General features: G+C 38.1%; 1 protein-coding gene across 1 annotated transcript; it reads right to left on the bottom strand.

The window, feature by feature from the left end:
- Positions 1-1110: 1110 nt before the first annotated feature.
- frg1 (FSHD region gene 1) lies at positions 1111-13693 on the bottom strand. Its single transcript, XM_034897224.1, has 9 exons — positions 13436-13693; positions 11327-11394; positions 10922-11044; positions 8643-8700; positions 7787-7901; positions 6926-7030; positions 6640-6731; positions 3810-3920; positions 1111-1369 (listed from the first exon to the last, which is right to left on the bottom strand). Exons 1-9 carry the CDS (start codon positions 13492-13494, stop codon positions 1333-1335), a joined length of 768 nt encoding a protein of 255 aa, XP_034753115.1. The 5' UTR covers positions 13495-13693; the 3' UTR covers positions 1111-1332.
- Between the last annotated feature and the right edge of the window lie 8243 nt (positions 13694-21936).

Raw genomic sequence — 21936 nt, 5'->3', positions numbered from 1 at the left:
ATCCATTTGTTTCCCTTCATTTTGCGTCACACAGCTACATTTGGTTAAATGACAAAGCATACACTTTGTGATCAAAAGATTTTATACAAATTGGTTTAGCAAGTGAAAAACAAGTAAATAATCTATAATTAAAGGTTGTAAAATAATCACAGACATTAATACTGGAGGTATACTGTGTCACGCTCTGATCAGCCAGATATATTGTACTATATACTCACCTTAATAATTTATACTGTATTTTTCAGTTTTTTATTTAACCTTTATTAAGCAGGAAGTCCCTAAATACAAACTAGCGTTGGAAACAGTGACTGTAAAAGGTCGGAAAGTAACTAAGTACTGTACATCTACCATGGGGCAGTACTTTACTTTATGCTTCTATTGCACATACATTTTAAAGGAAACCTTTTACTCCACTAAATTAATTTGACAGCTTGATTTACTAGTTACTAATTATTTTTAAACTGAGGTGACAAAAAAGAATAGTGTCTAGTCAGGGACCCTGGTCACGTCTGGATGTCTCAGCTGATGCCAAGAGCCCGGTTGAGCCTGAGGTTTGTGCCTGTTCAAAGGAAGCTTCTCCTCGCCGCTGGTGCACCAAACGCATGCTCTTGGGGGGAATTGTGTGGTCTAGACCTAGTTAAGTATTCTGAGACAACTTTTTTTTATGCATTTACATTGTAAATAATATTGAATTGACAAATCAGATGGTTTCACTTTATTAACAGTTTTATGCTCAACAAGGTCAAATGATTCAGCACAAATCTGAGAAGAGAATACAAATTTGTGTAGCAGTCTTTGTTTTTTCTTCTTCCTTCCCATTGAGCCCCTCAGATTTATCTTGTGACCCTTTGGAGGTCCAGGTTGGGAACCACTGAACAAAACTACCAAAACTGTGTATAAAGTATACAGTATTAACAAACTAACAATGTAATATATAATACATCAGTCACATGGGCAGCAGTCTGAAGAATGACTATTTGTTCTTTTGATCTTTTAAGTTGTCTTGCTGACAATACTTTTACATAATTTTGAGTTGATTTGATCTATAAACCAAAGGTTTAACAAACAGTTGCTAAATAAACATGGTGGTTAATTATTTACACAGCATAGGACAATGGGGTCATGTGACTACTATACATGTCAGCATTCAGATGAATTCAATTGGCTGGGAACAACACACAAACACCAACAAAACGTATATTTATTCAAAATATACGTACATATAAAAAAAATAAAAATAAAAAATAAAATTCATTAAATGTCAGATCAAATGGCTATCAATAAAATCAAGACATTTACAAAGACATGGCAGTAATCTACAAAGTTGAGTCTTCACTTGCAATACCTGTCTGCTTTCATTTTGCTTCTCCTGCAAAGAAAAGAAAGGCATGTTATATTTAGGGTTACAGTATATCTGGGCCATAAATCTATTTTCTGTTATTAAATTCAGCATTGCCCTGAATGTAAATACTTTGAATAAAAAAAAAAATTTCAAAAAACTGAGTCATGTTTTCGTTTTTACAGTGGGCAACACTGAACAAGTATTTGATCGACTTCCGATTTTGCAGGATTTGAGGTTTGTAATTTTGTATCATAGGTACACTTAAACTGTGAGAGACGGAATCTAAAACCAAAATCCACAAAATCATATTGTATGATTTTTCAAATCGTTAATTTGCATTTTATTTCATGACATAAGTATTTGATCACCTACCAACCAGTAAGAATACCGGCTCTCACAGACCTGTTAGTTTTTTTTCAAGAAGCCCTCCTGTTCTCCACTCATTACATGTACTAACTGCACCTGATTGAACTTGTTACTTGCATAAAAGACACCTGTCCACACACTCAAACAGACTCCAACCTGTCCACAATGGCCAAGACCAGAGAGCTGTGGAAGGACATCAGGGATAAGATTGTAGACCTGCAGAAGGCTGGGATGGGCTCCAGGACAATAGGTAGGCAGATCCGTGAGAAGGCAACAACTGTTGGTGCAAATATTAGAAAATGGAAGTTCAAGATGACGATTCTCCCTCGGTCTGGGGCTCAATGCAAGATCTCACCTTGTGGGGCAACAATGATCATGGGGAAGAGGAGGGATCAGCCCAGAACTCCACGGCAAGACCTGGTCAATGACCTGAAGAGAGCTGGGACCACAGTCTCAAAGAAAACCAATAATAACACACTACGTTGTCATGGATTAAAATCCTGCAGCGCACTTGGTCCGCCTGCTCAAGCCAGCGCATGTCCAGGCCCGTCTGAAGTTTCCCAGGATGATCCAGAGGAGGAATGGGAGAAAGTCATGTGGCCTCAGACAAAGATTGAGCTTTTTGGTCTAAACTCCATTTGCTGTGTTTGGAGGTAGAAGGATGAGTACAACCCCCAGAACAGCCTCCCAACTGTGAAGCATGGAGGTGGAAACATCATTCTTTGGGCATGATTTTCTGCAAAGGGGACAGGACGACTGAACCATATTGAGGGGAGGATGGATGGGGCCCGGTCTCGCGAGCTCTTGGCCAACAACCTCCTTCCCTCAGTTAGAACATTGAAGATGGGTCGTGGCTGGGTCTTCCAGCAGGAAAATGACCTGAAACACAGCCAGGGCAACTAAGGAGTGCCTCCGTAGGAAGCATCTCGGGGTCCTGGAGTGGCCTAGCCAGTCTCCAGACCTGAACCTAATAGAAAATCTTTGGTGGGAGCTGAAAGTCTTTAATGCCCAGCGACAGCCCCTAAACCTGAAGGATCTGGAGAAGGTCTGTATGGAGGAGTGGGCAAAATTCCTGGCTGCAGTGTGTGCAAACCTGGTCAAGAACTACAGGAAATGTATGATCGTTGTAATAACAAAGGTTTCTGTACTAAATATTAAGTTCTGCTTTGCAAATTAATTACTTATTTAAAAATCATACAAAGTGATTTTTCTGGACATTGCTTTTAGATTCCGTCTCTCACAGTTGAAGTGTACCTAAAAAAATAAAGACTTCAGAAATTACAGACCTCTACATGCTTTGTAAGTTGGAAAACCTGACAAATCAGCAGTGTATCAAATACTTTTACAGTTCCCCACTGTATAAATACATTAACTGTAGTGAAATAAATAACTGATAATTGGCGTTCTAATACCTTGTTGCAGCGTCAGATATGCAGCTAGGTTTCTGTTAACCATGTTTATGTTGCCAGGTGTGAGATAATAATGTGCATCACTTATCACATTTCCTACTTATTAGTGCTAAGATAATGTGAATATTTCTCAATCTGTCAATCTGTGAGCTTTCACTGGTACAAATAACACATCTAATGCTGCAAATTAAACAAATGAATGGCAGCTGGTCCCATTGCAGTGGGAGTGTTATGCTTTTATGCAACATTTGTGTGTATCTACACAAATCTCAAATGAACAAAGGTGTGTCCAATGGTTTACTATAACAATAGCAGAGGCATAATTTAGAAATATATTCAGCATTTGGTCTTCATCAGATTTGAATTCGGCATTATACTCCGCAATTATAATTTTTTTACTCAACCTTTAAATTGTCGCTTAACAATTTAACTATTTTTTAAAAAATTGGAACCTTTTTCAAATGCAACTATCCATAGGTATTTGAAGCTATTCCATCTATATTGTTTTATGATCACACATTAAAGTAACATTTGAGTGAAATGGAAGTCAATAAACAAATTGCAAAGTGTACCTCTTTACTTTCACATGTTTTTTGTGTATATTTCCTTTACACATGAAGGAACAATTAAAATAGTCATAAGACAAAACAAATGTAAATTTGTGTAAATATGTGATGAGCTTATTTCCACACCTGTCAAGCAAAGCTTCGTGAAACTTCCCGTCAGTTCTGGCTCTCTTCAGCGTGGACGAGTCTTCCTCGTTAACCCTGAGCCGACGATCTTGGAAACTCTGAAACTTCTTCCTGTAATTCACAGAGCAACATTACTACTCTAAGACTATAATAAAAAGAAGTGCAAAGAAAAATGTCTCACACCTCATCCTTACAATTGTTTTTAAAATTCAAAGCCAGACTGTCATGGCGGCTTGTTCAGAATACGATCTAATATTTTACTCAACAAAACCGGTTTCTGAAAGCATTTTTAAGCAAGAAATAAGCCATGCAGATGCTGATTTGGTCTTCATTTCAGATTGACAATGGTCAGTTTAAAAGATTTTCATCAGATTTTGAGAGACTCTCGTCACACTCATACTGCTCCCTGTTTGCAGTTTTGCAAAACACCAATCAGATTGGTCATTTGAGTCTGACTGCCGGCAGAGCCCGCCTTCCGACTGGCCATGTCAGGTCAGCCAAAATGAAGGCCGATGGCCCCTCCGGACGGATGACGGCACGGAGCACACCAAGCCTCCACACCAGCCTCGCCAGACTGTCTGACGGCTTTACGGGTTGGTGTGTCGTGGCCCTATGAAGCTAAATCTTAGGTGGAAGAGAATCCGGACAACAAGCCCAGTTATTAAATAAAGCAGAATATATAAATGTTGACAGTTGCAGCTGAATTTCTAAGCCAACTAGCTGATCCATATTAACATATACTGTACTACTGTTTGTATTCAGCTGAGGCTGGAAGTGGAATGAGAGTGGAATATCCACATACCTTGGAATATCAAGATACATGTGATATATCCGCCTCCCACGGTCAGTGTGAACCTACATGAACATTTTCCCTTCTGAACGTGCATGGGCCATTTAAAAATAATCAATTATTTTAATGTAAGATATTTTAACAATATGTTGAAATATCTACCACGAAAGTGCCACAAACAACCAAGGCATGTAATCGGAAAATTCTTTCATATTTAGTCTCTCTTTTGTTCTTCCTGTATTTTATGATTCCCGAGCTGCACTCTATCCTGAAAGGCATTTAGACGCTAAACACTACATCAAGACACAGGCTCAAGGGCAGCCATTATCAACATGTCAACATGATGAGTCCATTTCCCCAGCATTCATCTAAAACAAATAATAGAGCGGGAACACAAGCCAAAGCATGTCAAGCAAAAAACAGCATCAGACATATGGCCTGGAACTTAATAGGCCACAGAAGGGCCGTTTATAACACTTGCGGCATCGTGAGCCAAAATGTGGTGTTGTCGCTTTCTCTCCCACTCTAACAGCAGACCATCAATTGCATCTTTAAAGGCGCGGGACCGATGAGGCAATAGCTCAAAGGCATCTTCTCAAATCCAGTAATTTTGTTGTCAAATGTTGTTGTATAACACAGTACACAATGTGAAGATAATGAGAAGGAAATCACCCTTAAATTCCTTTACTCAATTTAAAAGCTGAAATGTATACTGATTAAACTACAAAACGTCAAGCTGACACAAGAATAATTATTGATACAATGTGTCAATAGCTTAAAAGGAAATTACCACTTAAAAAAAAAGTCCCTTCATGGTTTAAAACATGAGAAACATGAAAGGGAAGAGATACGGTATGTGCTACACTGACAAAAAAATTCAATGTTTCCGTACCCATTAACCACAAATAATATTCATTTTATGTGCACATCATTAGCTAGATGAATTACTTTAGTAAACCAATAAGGTTTCATCAAGAATAAAAACTGTTATGACATAACTAAAATTACCTTGCAGATTGTGTGATAACAACTACACCATCTCCAAGACAGCTCATCTTATGACCAAGTGAATTAACCAAAAATAACAGTGACCAGAAAAATAGAAACCCCTACACAATCCAATCCAATCCAATAGGGACTATTTAGTTTTTGTACAACTGTTTGTATGCATGCTTGTTTATACTGTCTGCATCTGTATGTATGCTACACTGTGTGGCTGTATTTGGTGTGTACATGCTGACTGGAGAGCTTCAAGTTTTTGAAGTCATGGAACAAACACTATGTTTGTAAAACCTTTATTGGTTATTGACACAATCAGAGGATGTGATAAGACTAATTCTAGAGGATGTGGTGTTTTTGTACTGTGGAGTGGCGTGATGGTGCATTATATTGTGGGGCTGTACACTGACTAATTTGTAGCGACCAAAAGGGGTTAACGTACCAGTAATTAACAAGAAAAAAATGAAAAGATTTGAGGAACGTCCGAAAAAAAAAAAAAAAAAACATAATTTGTGTAGCAGAATTAAACTACAAAACATCAAGCTGACACAATTATAATTTTTGATACAATGTGTCAATAGCTTAAAAGGAAATTACCACTGAATAAAAAGATTTGAGGAAAGTCAACAAAAAAAAAATTCTATTGAGTTTATCATCTTATGAACCCTCAGATCTGTCTTGTCACCATGTGGATGTATTTTGTGTTTTCTAACATTTTTAACATATACTGTATTTATTACAGGACTGATGGACGGGATTGCATTGAAAAGTAGCAGGGTTTCTATTTGTCTAGTCTTTTATTAACACACAGCCAACTCCTCCAACTGCCCTAATCTGAAGGTACTTGGCTAAAAGAATATCTAATTGGCTCTTAAATTTCCCATTGAATGCAACACAAAAGGGTCTACTGGACCTACAGAGACAGTTCATTTGCAAGTTATAGGAAGAGAAAAGCCAACTTGGGTTTGCTTCATTTGTCGTTGATTGGGCTGCTTGTAAATTAAGTCAGAACTGAAGTTATACACAGTGGAGGTTACGTACACATAATTGACCTCACAAGACTTCACGTTGCCCCGGTCTTCTTCTGCAATGTCATCTTTACGCTTGACCTCTCTTTCCACACACGATCTGATCTGCTCATCATTCAGAGGGTGAAAAAAAAAAACAATAGAAAGAAGGGAAAGTTTTGCATTAAATATCATTACCATGATCCCCCTGAAGTGAGGTCACACCTTCCATCTCAACAGTCAGGACCCCACAGAGATTGCATGTTTAAAATGAAAGGATTAACATGTAACCTTGTGGAAGAACACAATTTACACATCACCTTCACTATCTCACCATCCCCTGCTGTCTTGCTCTTGGCCACGATGTCCCCACTGTCACTGTAGGAGATGAAACAGCTATTTGCTGCAAGTAGAGCCATTTTGCCCTGAGGCAGAACAGAAAGAAAAACAGTGGAGGAGGCAGTCGATTAGATAGAATTACAGTGGGATTGGTTGTTGTGACAGGCATGAAAGGTTGCCTGATATTTGACGTAAAAGAGTCTCAAGGTTGTGCCAGGCATGTTGTTTATAGGTTCAACAAAGCATCAAGGCGAGCAGTGCGCTACAGTGATAAGGCAGACGCGTTCTGCATAATGAATGAGTTGTTCATGACTACAACTAAGTGTTATCTCTCATGGGCTACACACTAATCAGCCATGAGGCGAGCCGTGCAGGCTGACAGAAGTAGAAAAACGAGTCCCCTTTTACATTATGTGGCACACCGGCAAAAAATATGTGTATTTATTTCAAACACTAACTTTCAAACACTTTGTTTTTATGGGCCTTCGTGTAAATATTTTTTTTAACTTATATACAAATTCATGAGTCTAGTTATTTTTTAACATGTGCCGTTAACGTGAACAGAAAATTGCGTTGCCTTTGTGTTTTCATGGCAAACGCGCGTGTGGAAAGCGGTTGCACAGCAGCTGAAATGTTATTTTGCGCATGAATGTAGTGTTTAAACATTATTTAAACATTTTTTTTTTTTTTTAAATAACATTTTCCCATTTTGTAAGTCTTGATTTGTTTTTATATTTAAAAAACACAAACATTGAACAGGTGGCTTAAGGCTTAAATCTACCGTGGATCAACCAACGTGATAAAGGATGGTCTATTAAAGAAACTTTAGATGATCCACTCACATCTTGGAAGACTGTTTCCCATTGTTCCCTGGAGCCAATTGCATCAGAGCGCCCCACTACCAAACCCTCAGAGTTGATACCCAGGTACTTGCCATATCCAGACTTTAAGGCTATCCTGCAAGAGAAGAAATAGCCAAAACGGATTTCTACAATGGAAGAACACCCAAACAATCATTGCCTCAAAAAGACGGAATATAAAAAAGGCTAATCTGATGTTTATTGTGAAAGCAGATATGTGTTATTTTTATGGCTTTCCAGAATATTCTGATTAGGGCTGAGCAATATGGTGAAAATCCAATATCTCAATATTTTTTACCAAATACATTGATATCAATACCGCAACGAAATAGTAGTATTGACTATTGGTGCTCTCACAAAATAGTTACACAATGAGATTTTTGATAAATAATCATCAGTAATGTGGCATATATTGACTAAGTGGGTAAAGGGAAATAATATAACAGTTACAGCAGTCTGGTGAGTTCAGAAAAGGGCATCACTTTACTGTTATACAGCCTTTAAAACCAGGATAGGACAACTCTTATGCCGTATTACAACATTAAAAAAATCTAAGACAATATCTAATCTCATGTCACTATATCATTATAATATCGATATATTGCCCAGCTCTAATTCTGACTCAACAGGAAAGGTTTAATAATGCTAGTAGAGAGTTAATCTAAGATCCACAACTGAAGAAATAGCTCAAGAACAGGCAGCGCCTCCACAAGGAATAAATTACTTTAGTACATTTAGACACTATACGAAGTCCCTGCTGAAGCAGAGTATCAAATCTGTTGGTGAAGAATTTGCTGGTCATGCAAATACAATGTGCAGTTTGTGTTTGCGTACTCACCTTGTGTCTGAGACCTTGATGGCAGTAAACTGTTCTGGAGGGTCAGGTCCTTCGTCATCTGAAAACATATAAAGCAATGTGTACCTTTTAAAAATATTACGGTTGTTAGTATTGCATTTAGAATTACTCCAAAGGAGCTGATGGGATCTCATTTAGCACATATACTGTACGTACATTGTACAATTTCATGTGACAAATAAAATGTTTATTGCTTTTCAAAAGGCTTTCTAATGGTTCATGTACATAATTTTTCATTTGCTTAGATTTGTTATTAGTGAGTCTCATCTCTACCTGTTGATACAAAAACAAAATGTTGCAGCAGGCCGACAGCCAAATTATATTATTCAGTAATGCAAGTTGTTTAAACCAAAACCAAATTTTAGGCACGCTTTTTCCACACAAAAACAATTGTTTAATATTTGATTAATTAATGTGTAACAATTATGTATAATCATTAAAATGTGCATAATTTCTTCTCACTGCAAGTTTATACTTGAGACCTGCTTCATGTTTTAGTAATGCATTTCTTGTAATTAATAATGCAAACCCCCTGGCAATGTAGCGCTGTGTTAATCTGGGTCCATTTCACCAGCACTGAGACATTTGGAATAAGATATGGAAAGGAACAGTTTTGTTATTTTATACTGAGGTCTCCTGAGTTCCTCGTGATTTTATAAAGTGTCTTGCCTGTGATTAGGCCATATTCTGACCTTTACAATAAATCAAAGTTTTCGCACAATTTGTAGGGTGTCATACAGGGCCTGCCATTCATTAGGTAAAATATGACACAAGCTGCCTTTTCAAAAGGCTGATTATCTTTGGACTATGTCAGATTGTGACCTTTGGATTTGGCTCAGAGAACATCAGCCTGTTTTCTCCAACCTGGAAAATCTCTAATCTTTCTTTTTATACTGCTAGCTCACATATTCTTTCATCTCTTAGAAATTAGCTTATGTGCATGCAGATGATGAGGACCCACTAAGAGAATTGGGATGTTTCACTCTCCAAGCCATTTTCACTGGTTCACACAAAATGCGGGCGGAATTAATTGTTAGTAGTATCTCTTTCTCAGTCAGGCCGTTTCCAAGAGCAAAACTCCCTCAGAAGTGCCTGGAGGCAGAACTAAGTGAAAACTCTGCCCTTATCCTCAACTCAACCCTTGTTCAGCCTTTTAGGTCCGGTGTCTGGATTTACTACTTCAATGCTTACTGCTTTGTGGACTGAAGGCATTTTTGCATTTTAATCCCGCTTTGCCATTTCTCACAGGTAAAGTCCCACTTTTTTCTTCCGTGCTGATATAGATTAATTCTCCAGCTGGGTGATACAGACCAATATATTCATAAAGTTTTTTCTAAGCAAAATTGCATTTAAGTAATCAAATTAATATTTAATTTAAAACTAATTGTTTTGTCTATAAAGTGAAAATAGTGAAAGATTCCCACTATGATTCCCCACCGGGAACAGTCAAGATTTCAAAGATATTCAGTTGAATATTTTAAAACGGCAAAGAAAAACATTAAAGCCTCACATTTCAGAAGCTGGGACCAGGACATATTTGGCATTTTACCTTGATAAATAACTAAAACAATGAATTATCAAAAAAATGTACCAAGTCACTTTCTTTTGATTGAAAACGCTGCAGCTCTTCTTCAAAATATAAACCAAAGACCTTATTAAGTAACTTTGCTTGGTTTGAAATCATTAATTGGACAACAGCATTCTGTAAAGCAGTGACACAATATGATCATATAATCACTATACAATTAAACTTAAAGTATCATAATATTGAATTACTAATTCTCAATCCTGTGAAGTTTAGAGCATTATCCCATGTACCATGGCATAACATTACCTAAAAAAACACTTCAAAATTTGCCCTTCTCGTGCTCAGAAATGTACCTAAAGTATGAAATACTTGTAATATCTGGATGGGACAGTGGGACAACTGTTCCCCATCGACATCTGAAAATAAGTATCGAGAGAAATCTAAACCTGAAGCAATTCAAATGATTGCCATCATTCAGCCAGCTGCAGCAGAAAATGCCAACCAAAAATAACTCAATGGGTGTAAATTAGTACAAACTATTATTTAATGCTCATAAATAAATGCTGTAAAGCTGAAAAGCAAAATAAAGACTACAGTTAAGTTAAATATTCCTCAATAAAGAAATTTTCCAACGTGTTGAGGAAGAACTAATCAAACTGAGTAAAAGTCACTAGAGCTGTTTGAATGACCTGACTCATGATGACCTCACTGTCACTCCACAGTGTTTTTTTACCTTTGTGTGGTGCACCGAGTGTGAAGAGCCCACTATCCAGGGCATGGATGTAAGCGTTGTTCTGCATCTCTATGGCAACCGTTCCAGTGATTTCCCCAAAGCAGCTGACAGACCACCAACCAGCTGGTGAGCAGAAAGGCACAGGCTGTAACAACACATGGCAGCGCTGCGTGCTCGAAAGCCACAGCAACCTTAAGGTGCCTTATCCACTCAGGGGAATTGCTGTACTTTTTAACTTGGAATCTTACTTAGCTGAAACATTGTTTATGCAATGTATCCCAGCGTAGAGCAAACTTGCATGCAACAAGAATATTCCCTGCTAATGGAAAAATTTGCGAGATATCGACAGTCTTTGGTTGGCTTCTATAATTTAGAAATACAGTAGACCTACCAGAGAGTACTTACCAATTATATCAGCTTTTTCTTCTTCATCTCCTGCTTTTCTCTTCTTATCTTTGTGCTTTCTCTTTTTCCTGAGAAAAAATATAATAAAATGTCATAGAACGTGTTCATTAGTAATTATCTTTAATAACGCAGGAAGGCCTTGCAAGTCAGGCTAGCACGTTCATTTGTAGAAAGTGAATACAATTTTTCTTGATAACGTAGCTGCAAGACTTTAGGGCTGGGCACAGAATTCAATACTTTTTAGGCACTGACCAAATGACCTCCTTAGTATAGATTACAGAACAATGCCTTGTCATTCAATACCAAATTGTAATACCTGTGGAGCAAATCTCATTAGCTCCTGAGAGCCAATAAGCGCATGCAGCACGCTTCTACCAAGAGCTAATAATGCTGGTTACTGGCTGTCTAACGTTACAAGTTGTAGAGGCAGGAAGGAAAAACTCTGTGTCACGCGTAAAGACGGGGATCACGTAGTAAGAGCCAACAAATAAATTAAACAAATTGCGACGTAATGTGTGTTTTCTTTTTTGTGTCAAAAAAACATCATTCAGGAACCGGTATTGAAGTCACAGTACAGTATTGGTAAAAAGATCTTTTTGAACAATAAAAAGCCCATCAAGACTGTTTAAGTAAAAAATGAATCACTGCGTTATCATTACGTATTTTCTTTAATTTCATTTTTATTATTATTTATAAATGATGGTTCTAGGACACGAGTTGCAGGACCTTCAGAAAACATTCAACCTTGTTGACTAAAAGTAACCCAACACCAGGCAGAGAAGCAGAGTTTCACTGCACTCTCAGATTGAAAGTTTCAAGCCTCTTTCACCTCTGACCACGTCCAACAGTGATGTCACAGTTCACCTGTACATCACCGCAGCCAGGTGAGAGATAAACCACGGGAGGCCAGATGTTCAAAGAGGTTATGTTACTCTTCAAATACATTTTGTTGGCATGCAACAACAATTAAAGACACATTTACATGTTTTTGTTGATGAAAGTATTCAAGAAAAACACCCCACAAAAACAAAAAGAATGTGCTTTTAAGTTTATATATTTGTAAATGATTGCCTTTAATATGAAACACAGAATGCCTCAATATAAAACAGGTTTACCTTTTGGTTGTTTTTTTGTAATTATTCTCTCTTTTAATTCAGTTTGCTTAATAACAGTCAACATAGTCACTTACTATGTTTCCATTACACAATGATTAGCCTTTAGTAATATTTTGTAGTGTTCTCTTTCTTGAAAGTTTTTTTTTTCGTAACAATTTCTTGCGTCTACTATGAGTATCTACTTAAATCAATAGTTAGCCATAGCTATTCTCTAATGAGAATTATTGATATCATGTTGAATAGATTTTGAGTAACTAGTCCTTTTCCCTAATCTTTGTCAGGGTTTTAGTTTGGGGTTGTTCGCATGGTGTTGGTGTTGTAGCTAATTTTGAGCTCGGTACTCTGATGGACTTAAGTTTAAGAAATTAAAATATTTGTTTTCAGATTTGAGCTGATAATAAACTGAATAAGGTGGACTTTAATATGCGCATTTTCTTTTGCTCAGGCATCGCCAAGACATCCATTTGTAATAACTGTTGCATTTATCGTCATTTACAGTTAAATAGTTAAAATAGTTAGCTAGTTAACGTCAACAGTTAGCTAGCTAACGCTAATATGTGATGCACCTCCGCGCCAACTGTCTGATCTAAAGTTATCTAACTAACGTTTCTGCTGATGCTTAGCTAGCTGAACTAGCTAGCTAATATTTAGCTAGCTAAACTAGCTAGCTCCATTTGGACAACATAGTTTATTCCAAATTAAACCACGGTTGATATGTTCAGCTATTAAAGGGGTTTACGTGTTAGTAGGCTAGTTCCAAACAGCGCATTAAGATGTAAGATATGGGACAGCCTTTGACGCTATGCTGATAGTTGAAAGTTTAACGTTAAGCATGACTTAATCTGAAATAAACAGTAGGATATTTCATGTTACGTTAACGCAGACGTTAGCTAACAATAACGTTTAGCCTCAACTAGCTTTAGTATAACGTTAGAGTACAGAAACCCAGTTAAATTACAATAGCGTTAACTTACTTAGTTAAAGAAACACTTACCCTTTGTTCATACCTTTCAAAACCAGTTTGGTCGATTTTACGTGAGAATATTCAGCCATTGCTTTAGTTAGCGTGTAGCTACAGTAGTTAGCACGTCTTATGTTAGTAGACTACAGTTTCCCTGTTGATTCAGACCATAGACAGTTACAGACAACAAGTACGGCGGCCGCTAAGGCGCATTCAAATTCTATTCCAATTCTCTTTGACCCCAAACCCCCCCTAAATCTACCTCACTACCTACTGCCAGATTAGGGTACACTGAGTGACATTACTAGTATAGTTGATAGTATATATACATACAACGTAAAAATAGGTTTTAATGGGTACTTTATTGTCATTTCTCTCTCTCTCTCTCTCTCTTTCTCTCTCTCTCTCTCACACACACACACACACACACACACACACACACACACACACTCTCTCAAAATGGAAAACAATGGAAAACACAAGTTCATTAAAAAAGGTGGATTTACTTGGGCATTGCGGGACATGTGGCTCTGTTTACACAGATCACTTCAGCAGCATGGTCTCGTTATATCACCAGTATCAGGATGCTTTGAAAGTTCCTGGTTGAAATAACTATTGATTTTCTCCACTCCTCGGCCCTGGGTCTCAAACACACACACACACCCACACACACACACACACACACACACACACACACACACACACACACACACACACACACACACACACACACACACACACACACACACACACACACACAAACACACATTGTTAAATGTTTTCAGAATCAAACCCTCTGAGACCTCAACTGGTAAAGTTGGCAGAGGGGTGACCTCTCTAATGTTGCCTCATTTAACAGGAATGGCCCGATCAGGAGCCTTTGACAGGAGTTAATAAATCATCTGTGGACAGTGTCAAGAAGTGAAATAAATTAGACAGTGGCTTATGTTATCTGCTCAGTGCAGTAAAACTCAACTGGTAAGAACTCAATCATCCAACAGAAAATAAAGTGTCCAGATTGGAGAAAAACTAATGAGGGCCGACAAAAACTAATCTAGACTCACCACAATAACTGCACGAGACATGTCCTAACTAATGTAGGAGAGAAACTACTAAAATACCTTTAAGTGAGACTCCTGGTGTTGCTTGAGGAAAAGTTGGTTTAAAGTACAGAGATTAATCTGGTCAGAAAAGTCTTGGAGGCTTTAATGAAGTTCGCGAATGTTTTTTTTTAGAAGTCACGAATCAACATTTTACCCTGCCTGAACTGAATTCCGCTTGTACTCCCTCTCTCATTTGTCAAATTCAATGCTACTTTGACAGCAATCCCTGTTGTTGATGGGATTAAACAGTCATAATTTATACTGAGAGGGCTGAGTGGTTAAACCCCTTAAGTACTTAAAAAGAGCTGAGGGAAGAAAATGTCAAGCCAAATGGAGTTAGCACCTGATTCTGCAGACTATTGATGTAAAGGTACCACTCTGTCATATAGTACAATAATACCATAACTAATGTCTTAATACATGTTTAATGAATATTAAACTAATCATCAGTTGTGCGATCTTATCACAGACAACACAAGAGTTGCCGGGTTGTGAAAATATCCTTTTGATGGTGTCATCCTTTCTATGGGCAATACTTTACTCTCCATTAGGTCTCTTTTCATAATTTTTAAAGTTAATATTATTGAGATTCATCCATTATTTTATTCTATTCAGCAATGGTAATTCAATGTATTTATGTTCTGTAATTCCCTCTCTTTATCATAGTTGTTAGTGTTAGTGGCGGAAAGCGCCATACCCACGCATGCTTGAAATTGCCAGTTGCCTCAGGAATCTACACATGCATGTAATCCGGTGTTACTAATTTTAATTTTAATCCCACTCTTATCATCCTCTCTGTTTACTGTTTACTCCTTCCATTAATGGCTGACGCCACATTAGAGTTTTGTACTGGTGGTAGGTCACATTAAATGCATTTAACTGATGAAACACAGGGTGTTCAGAGTAAGAATAATTTGTATAAGGAGTAAGGAAGCCAAGGCAATCCCCCCGATGGAAACCAGACATTGGTGGTGGAGGTGAAGGAGCCCAAAGACCAGACTGAAGGAGTCGACGGAGCGTCCAGGATGCCTTTGGGTGACAATGACTGGAGGTGGAGGGGGAGGTGGAGGGTTGCACGCTTTGGGTGAAATGACACCTGACAGCAGCAGGGAGAGAAACAAATTTAAAGCAGGGTTGTGAAGCTGTGATTGGCCCTTGGAATTTGTGGCAGATTCTGATTGGTTTACAGGAAGGTAAATGCCTCCAACAGCTGATTTGATTAGCAAGAGAGCAGTTATTTAGTGTTAGGTCTTCCTGAAAGAATTTACGCTGAGCTACATAACAACCCAGTCGGAAATCTTAGTATTGCAACTTTATTTCAAGCCTATGTAACATTTGCTGTACAGCAGACACTGTTCCCACAATTACCAAAAAAGGGAGAACGGTAAATGTGAAATGTCGTGTAACACTAGTCATTAAGATTGCAAACTGACTCAGTTATGTCAGTGATTTAGCAATGCAGTATCTATCTTAATACCAGTCTGATTATTGCTGTAGCTGCCAAACCCCTGAATGCTTTGAATTACTGAAGTCTACATTACAACTCATTTGTATATATGCTATTAACTTGTTAGTAAATGTATTGTAGTCCAGACACTGCAGCTCCTTTACTGACAATGAGTGGACAAGTAGCCCATTTTGAAGTCCAACTGATGAATTAACGAGTTAGATAGAAAAACATTGCAGGTTTCATGCTGGAGGAGCATACACACCAAGCCTTTAATATAACAAAATAGACATCCAAGTATCTCATTGACTAAAGATTTACAATCAATCAGACATCAATAAAACTGACACCCTATATCAAATCCAACCAAAATGACATGAGACAAAAGAAAGAAAACATATTATTCCACAGCTTTTGCCAAACCTCCTGTTATCTGTGTATTTACTGCTTCACTGATACATCCATATAACATCAGCGGTCATGGTTTGTTGTCACAAAGTGAGCTTGACAGAGTGCTGTAACTGAAAATCTGCCTCACAATAGGTAGACATAATGTAACAGTATACCTCACCTCTCAAAGTCTAAAAGTTAGATCTGTCATCTCATCAAGGATGAGTAAATTCAGGAACACGCCTATGTATTTTGTGTCTTTTGTGTCCTTGTTAAAGTGCCTTTTGTCTAACAAGTCTGCCTGGTCCATTAGCTACCTTTCAACTGTGAAAAAGCACATTTATCATCCTTTATGTATACACTGTACAAAAGCCAAAACAGCGCTGAAAAGGAATTATCTCTTTATTGTCAAGGTGAACTAGTCTTCTTGATTGTTTGTGTCCCCAAATCGGCATCACAAATTATGAAAAAGTGCAGTTTCATTTTTTTTTTTTGAGGTAACTCATTTTAGGTAAAAAGTTTTGACAATGAGTCGACCATCAACCACTTTGATCCAGACTGAAATGTGTTGACATTAAAGGATGGACTGCCATTAAAGTGTGTTCATGTTCATGCTTTCCTGACATTTCCTCTTGTACAGCCAAGAGGTTGACATGTTTGGCTTTAAGTGATATATCTTGACAAATGTTGGATGGATTATTGTTTTATTTTGTATTATTATTTATTTTAATGCAAATATTAAAAGTCTCCAGAGAAGTAATCCTATGGATCCCAACTGATTTGAGACCAGCAATCATACAGGAGAGCTCGAAAACCAGTAACAGCGAATAAAACTTTTTTTTAGTTTTTTTGCCTAAAAGATAAACAGGCATATTTGTTAAGCATCCTTTGCCTTTATCATCCCTTACACAATAAGTCGTTCATTTAAAAGGAAAATTAACTTGTCAGTGCTATCTGGGGGCAAATTATAAAACAATGTTTCGGAATTGCCTCAAACATTTTAACTACGCAACACAAGGAACTTTGAAGCAGATGGGCAACAGCAGGAGAAAACCATACATGGTGCCACTTCTGTCAGCTAAGAACAGGAAAACAAAGCTAAAATTGGCACAAGCTCTCCAAAACTGGAAAGCAGAAGATTGGAAAAATGTTGCCTGGTCTGATGAGTCTCTTCTGCTGTTGCATTCAGATGGTAGGGTCAGAATTTGGCATACCGTAAACAACATGAAAGCACGGATCCATCCTTCCTTGTGACAACAGTGTAAGCTAGTAGTGATGGTGTAATGGTGTGGGGGATATTTTCTTGGCACACTTTGGGCCCCTTTAGTACTAATTGACCATTGTTGAAAGGTCATAGCCTGCTTGAGTATTGTTGCTGACCATGTCAATCCCTTTATGACTACAGTGTACCCACCCTCTAATGGCTATTTACAACAGAATAATGCACCAAGTCAGAAAGCCTCAATCATCTCAAACTGCTTTCTTAAACAAGACAATGAGTCCACGGTTCTCAAATGGCCTCCACAGTCACCACGTCTTCCAATCCAAAAGAGCACCTTTAGGATGTGGTGGAATGGGAGATTCTCCTCATTGATGCGCTGCCGCCAAATCTGCAGTAAATGCGTAACGCTATCATGTCAATATGGATTAAATCTCTGAGTGAGGTTTCCAGCACCTTGTACAAATCGATGGCACGAAGAATTAAGGCAGTTATGAAGGCAAAAGGGGGTTCAACCCGTTGCAAGCAAGGTGTACCAAAAAAGTGGCCAGTGTATGTACGATAGATCAGCCACAACTGACATCAGCCGAAGAATCAGCCTGGCCGAATTATATGTCAAGCTCTTATTCTAATGATTTAGGTAAACCCTTGACTTTCATCTTACCCACCAGCGGTTAAAAAAATTTAAATTAACAACAAACATCTTCCCGAAGTTTTGACACAAAATATTTATTCATTGTTCTCTGAGCGTGTTTCCCAAAAAACTGGAATGTTACTGGAAAATGTTGTTGGGGAGAGCAACTTCTACCTGGCTTAACTGGTTGCCACAGCGACCCAGGCCTGGAAAAGCATCAGAAAATGGACGGCTGGATGGATGGATGGACAAATAAATGGCTCCTAAGTGTTATGTTGCACAAACAAGGTCTCTCATTTCAACAGCCTCGAGCCAACACGTGCCTCTCTCTTCTCTCCTTCTCTTTCAGCAGTTTTTCTGTTTCCATCCCTCTCTAACAAACTTTTACTTATGAAGTCACTTCAGTCAACCCACCTCCACCCCTGACACCCCCCATGTCCTACATCTGTCACATGTAATCCTCCAGTGGGGATTTAGGTGATAGAAGGTTAAGTTGCTGACAGTGTGGAGCAGGTGTTTTCATAAGTGGCAGCGTGCTGTTACATTGCACTATGGCCGCACTCTCACTTTGTCAATGTCACCGCTCCTTCTCGATGTGTTTCCTCGGCTTTCACGGTGTGTGTTCGTACAGACAAACAAAGTTTATGATTTAGACAACATCTGAGAGAGGGAGACAGATGAAGATGAAACAAGTATCTCAATTCCCCTTGGCTTCTTAGTTGAAAAGGTTGTAAGGATGTAATTTCATGAGAATGACACTGTGGAGGAGAGTGAGACGTTGGACAGGTGGAGAATTTAAATGTACGGCATATTTAAGCTATTTAGTACATGTAATGTGTGTTTTTTTCAATCTATTTTTCAATAAAATTTATGATGATATTTAGGTAAAAGCTAAAGATATAAAGTAAATCACAGGAAATACATGTATATGTAAGAACCTAATTAATGGCAGTAATGTAATGTAATATAACACATTAGGTTGTGATTGAACACAGAGTGAAAAGGAAAGCTCTTTGGAAAAGAAAGTGCCTAACAAGGATATTCATTCTTGCATTATCTATTGGAGGATGCAAAAACATTTATCAACAAAAGACACATAAGTAAGGAGATTAACTTAAAAGTGCAAGGAGAGCTATTTATCCTCAGATAAATAGAGTGCCTGCCTTAATACCTTTCATGGTGGACTGGACTGCGGTATTACTTGACTTCATGGAGCTCTGGGTCTGGAAATTGACTACAGTCTACAGTCATTTAGAGGTCTTATGGCAATTTCGCTGCAGGTTATGGAAGAAAGGAGTTCAGCAAATGGATAAACACCTGTGACATTTCCTTTTAGGACCATGTTCAAGGTAACACCTTCCACAATTCCCTTTTCTTTCTCCTCTCTTGCTAGATTTCCATTGCCTCCTTTCAGGGAAAATCTTTCAGTACTGGAGGTTATTTCATAATTTCAGTCTATATAAGTCATATGACTGACATACTGATTTTGACATTGGCTTAATTTTAAATGTAGATATTGACTTTCTGATATACCTGAATCACGGTTGACTGATATTGCACTACCCAAATGTGGTATAAACCCACTCACATTTTCCTAAGTCCATAAATGGCCATAATGCAAAAAGGACACACAGATAGTGTGTGCTGTCTAGGTGAAGTTGTCCTTTAAATAGTCCAAAAACATAAACTGCCATGCTATCAATGAACTCTTTCAAACATATGGTACTCATCAAGCTTATAGAGGAAATAAAAGATGAGAAAGAACTTTTACAGCCCGGTGCCCTTGAGGACCATGTTCAGTGCCAGGATTTATAAAAAGTACACTGGCTCCTGTCTAATTATAAACTTTCTGAAACCAGTAATTTTGTGAGCCACTGAAAATAAACTTTTTTGTTCGTTTTCTGCGCATGGATGCAGAATTGTTGCAGGCGTGTATTTTTCCAAGTTCAATATAATGACCTGCAAACAACCCCACCCCCAAACCAAAGTGACAAACACTTTGGTTTTTGCTCTGTATGGTCAGTGATTGCATTCTGTGGCTCAGCCTCGTTGGCTAACATAGTCTTGTTTCTTGCTTCAAAGCACCCCAAATCTCTGCTTTCCTCCTTCTGTCACCCCCCCCGTCTTTTCCCTCTATGCTCACCATCTACACAATTCTTTCAACCTCATCTTCACAGACCTCGAGATTGCCTTCCGTCAGTTGTGAATGTTAAAAGAGACTAATTTATTACCAACCCCGGGTCCCTATGCAGCAGGGCTGAGGAGGCTGTCAGGCTGCAAGAATGACTCATCCAGGCGTGTAGTTTTGCACAATTTCACTAGGTGGCAGTCTACACGCACGGCTCTGTGCATTCAGCACGAGCCACCTAAAGCCCAGCATGGCATGCTCCCCACTGATTGCAATTTGCCAATGTGAATTTAGGCTGCATTCTATAATAAATCTGGATGAGATATTTTTGAGTTATGCATATATGTATGATGCGGATGAACAGTGAAGACATTTTGTAAGGTTTTATTTTGTCTTTAGAATGGGGTTCTTGGTTAACATGAAGTGGATCTTATCCAAAAAGATTAATGTGAAATCATATTCATTCCTTTCTAGAGAGTATACAGGATAACGTTATTTTATTAAAAAAATTTAAGAAACACTGGCAGCACTTTGAAGAAGTACCTTTTACAGAATAGCAAACAAGAGTAAGTTTAGCTGCATGGAGGCAAATGAATTGCCTTATTTACACACTCCATAGGTGGTATATTGTCTAACCCTTATTATTCCACTGCTCTTAATAAACTACTAAATTTATTGAGCCGTTCCTGTTTTGAACAAACCACGCTGAAGGTTTTGTAGTTCTTCGACGTAAAATGCAGTTTCACATCAAACATTTCACCTCTAACATCTCACGTCAATGATGGTCTACTCGGGTATTTGCCACATCACACACTGTGGCTGTGCAGCCAGCATTAAGTCAAAAAGCCTCTCACATTTTGCCAGTGAAGTGGCTGAATAATTCACAGTCTTGTGTATTTTTAAACCTTTCCTTACATTTATAATGCAGAAAAATTTGAATCATATGACACTGACACATTATCAATCTTTTAGTGACTGCATATCTCCGTTGGCTTTTATCTGTGAATCACTGGCAGTTAGTAAAAATATGGGATGCACTCTTCACCGTGACGATATGCAGATATCAGTTTATAGAGATTACCATAACCATAACCACTAGATTTTTTCCCAGTTGGAAAAGCCATCCCAGATTAATTACTCTTTATGAAAGTTAGATTGGTAAGACTGTCCATTTTCTTCTAAAGCTTCAAAACCACAGGTGGCCTCTTGCTTTTCTTTTCTTTTTCTAAAAGGAAGGATTTACTTGATCTGACGTAACCTGCTTCAAACTGGTTGGAGTCCATCCGTCAAAAGTGGTCCAAAAAATGACCAGTGCTGGGAAAAGATATTTGTCATCATCATTCATCCTAAACAATTTAGAAGCTTCAAAGATTCTGTATCTCTCTAATTGAAGACACCTCTGATTACTAGGTAGTGTACAGCACACAGTGGAGTAAGAGAAGATGGAATTAGATGGGACATGAATCACCAGCTGGATCTGAACCAGGTTTGAACCCACAGTCTCACAAGCATATGGTAATCATGCAATAATGAACTGTTGTCTGCTGTGCTCTCTGCAAGGTATTCTCCAGAACATATTGCAAAGTGTCTGCTCATACCATGGTGGCATTGGC

Source organism: Etheostoma cragini, chromosome 2, assembly GCF_013103735.1.
Source record: "Etheostoma cragini isolate CJK2018 chromosome 2, CSU_Ecrag_1.0, whole genome shotgun sequence".
In the NCBI taxonomy this organism is placed as follows: Eukaryota; Metazoa; Chordata; class Actinopteri; order Perciformes; family Percidae; genus Etheostoma; species Etheostoma cragini.
The sequence above is the reverse complement of the archived record's forward strand: the minus strand, read 5'-3'. Positions and strand labels throughout refer to the sequence as shown.

What these genes read in the sequence shown, in the direction of transcription:
- frg1 (XM_034897224.1), bottom strand. Translation starts at nt 13,494, where the DNA reads ATGGCTGAATATTCTCACGTAAAATCGACCAAACTGGTTTTGAAAGGT. An exon ending in ATCAAGGTCTCAGACACAAG is followed by an intron (nt 7,902 to 8,642) that starts GTGAGTACGCAA and finishes CTTCTCTTGCAG; the next exon opens with GATAGCCTTAAAGTCTGGAT. An exon ending in GGGATGGTGAGATAGTGAAG is followed by an intron (nt 6,732 to 6,925) that starts GTGATGTGTAAA and finishes AATGATGAGCAG; the next exon opens with ATCAGATCGTGTGTGGAAAG.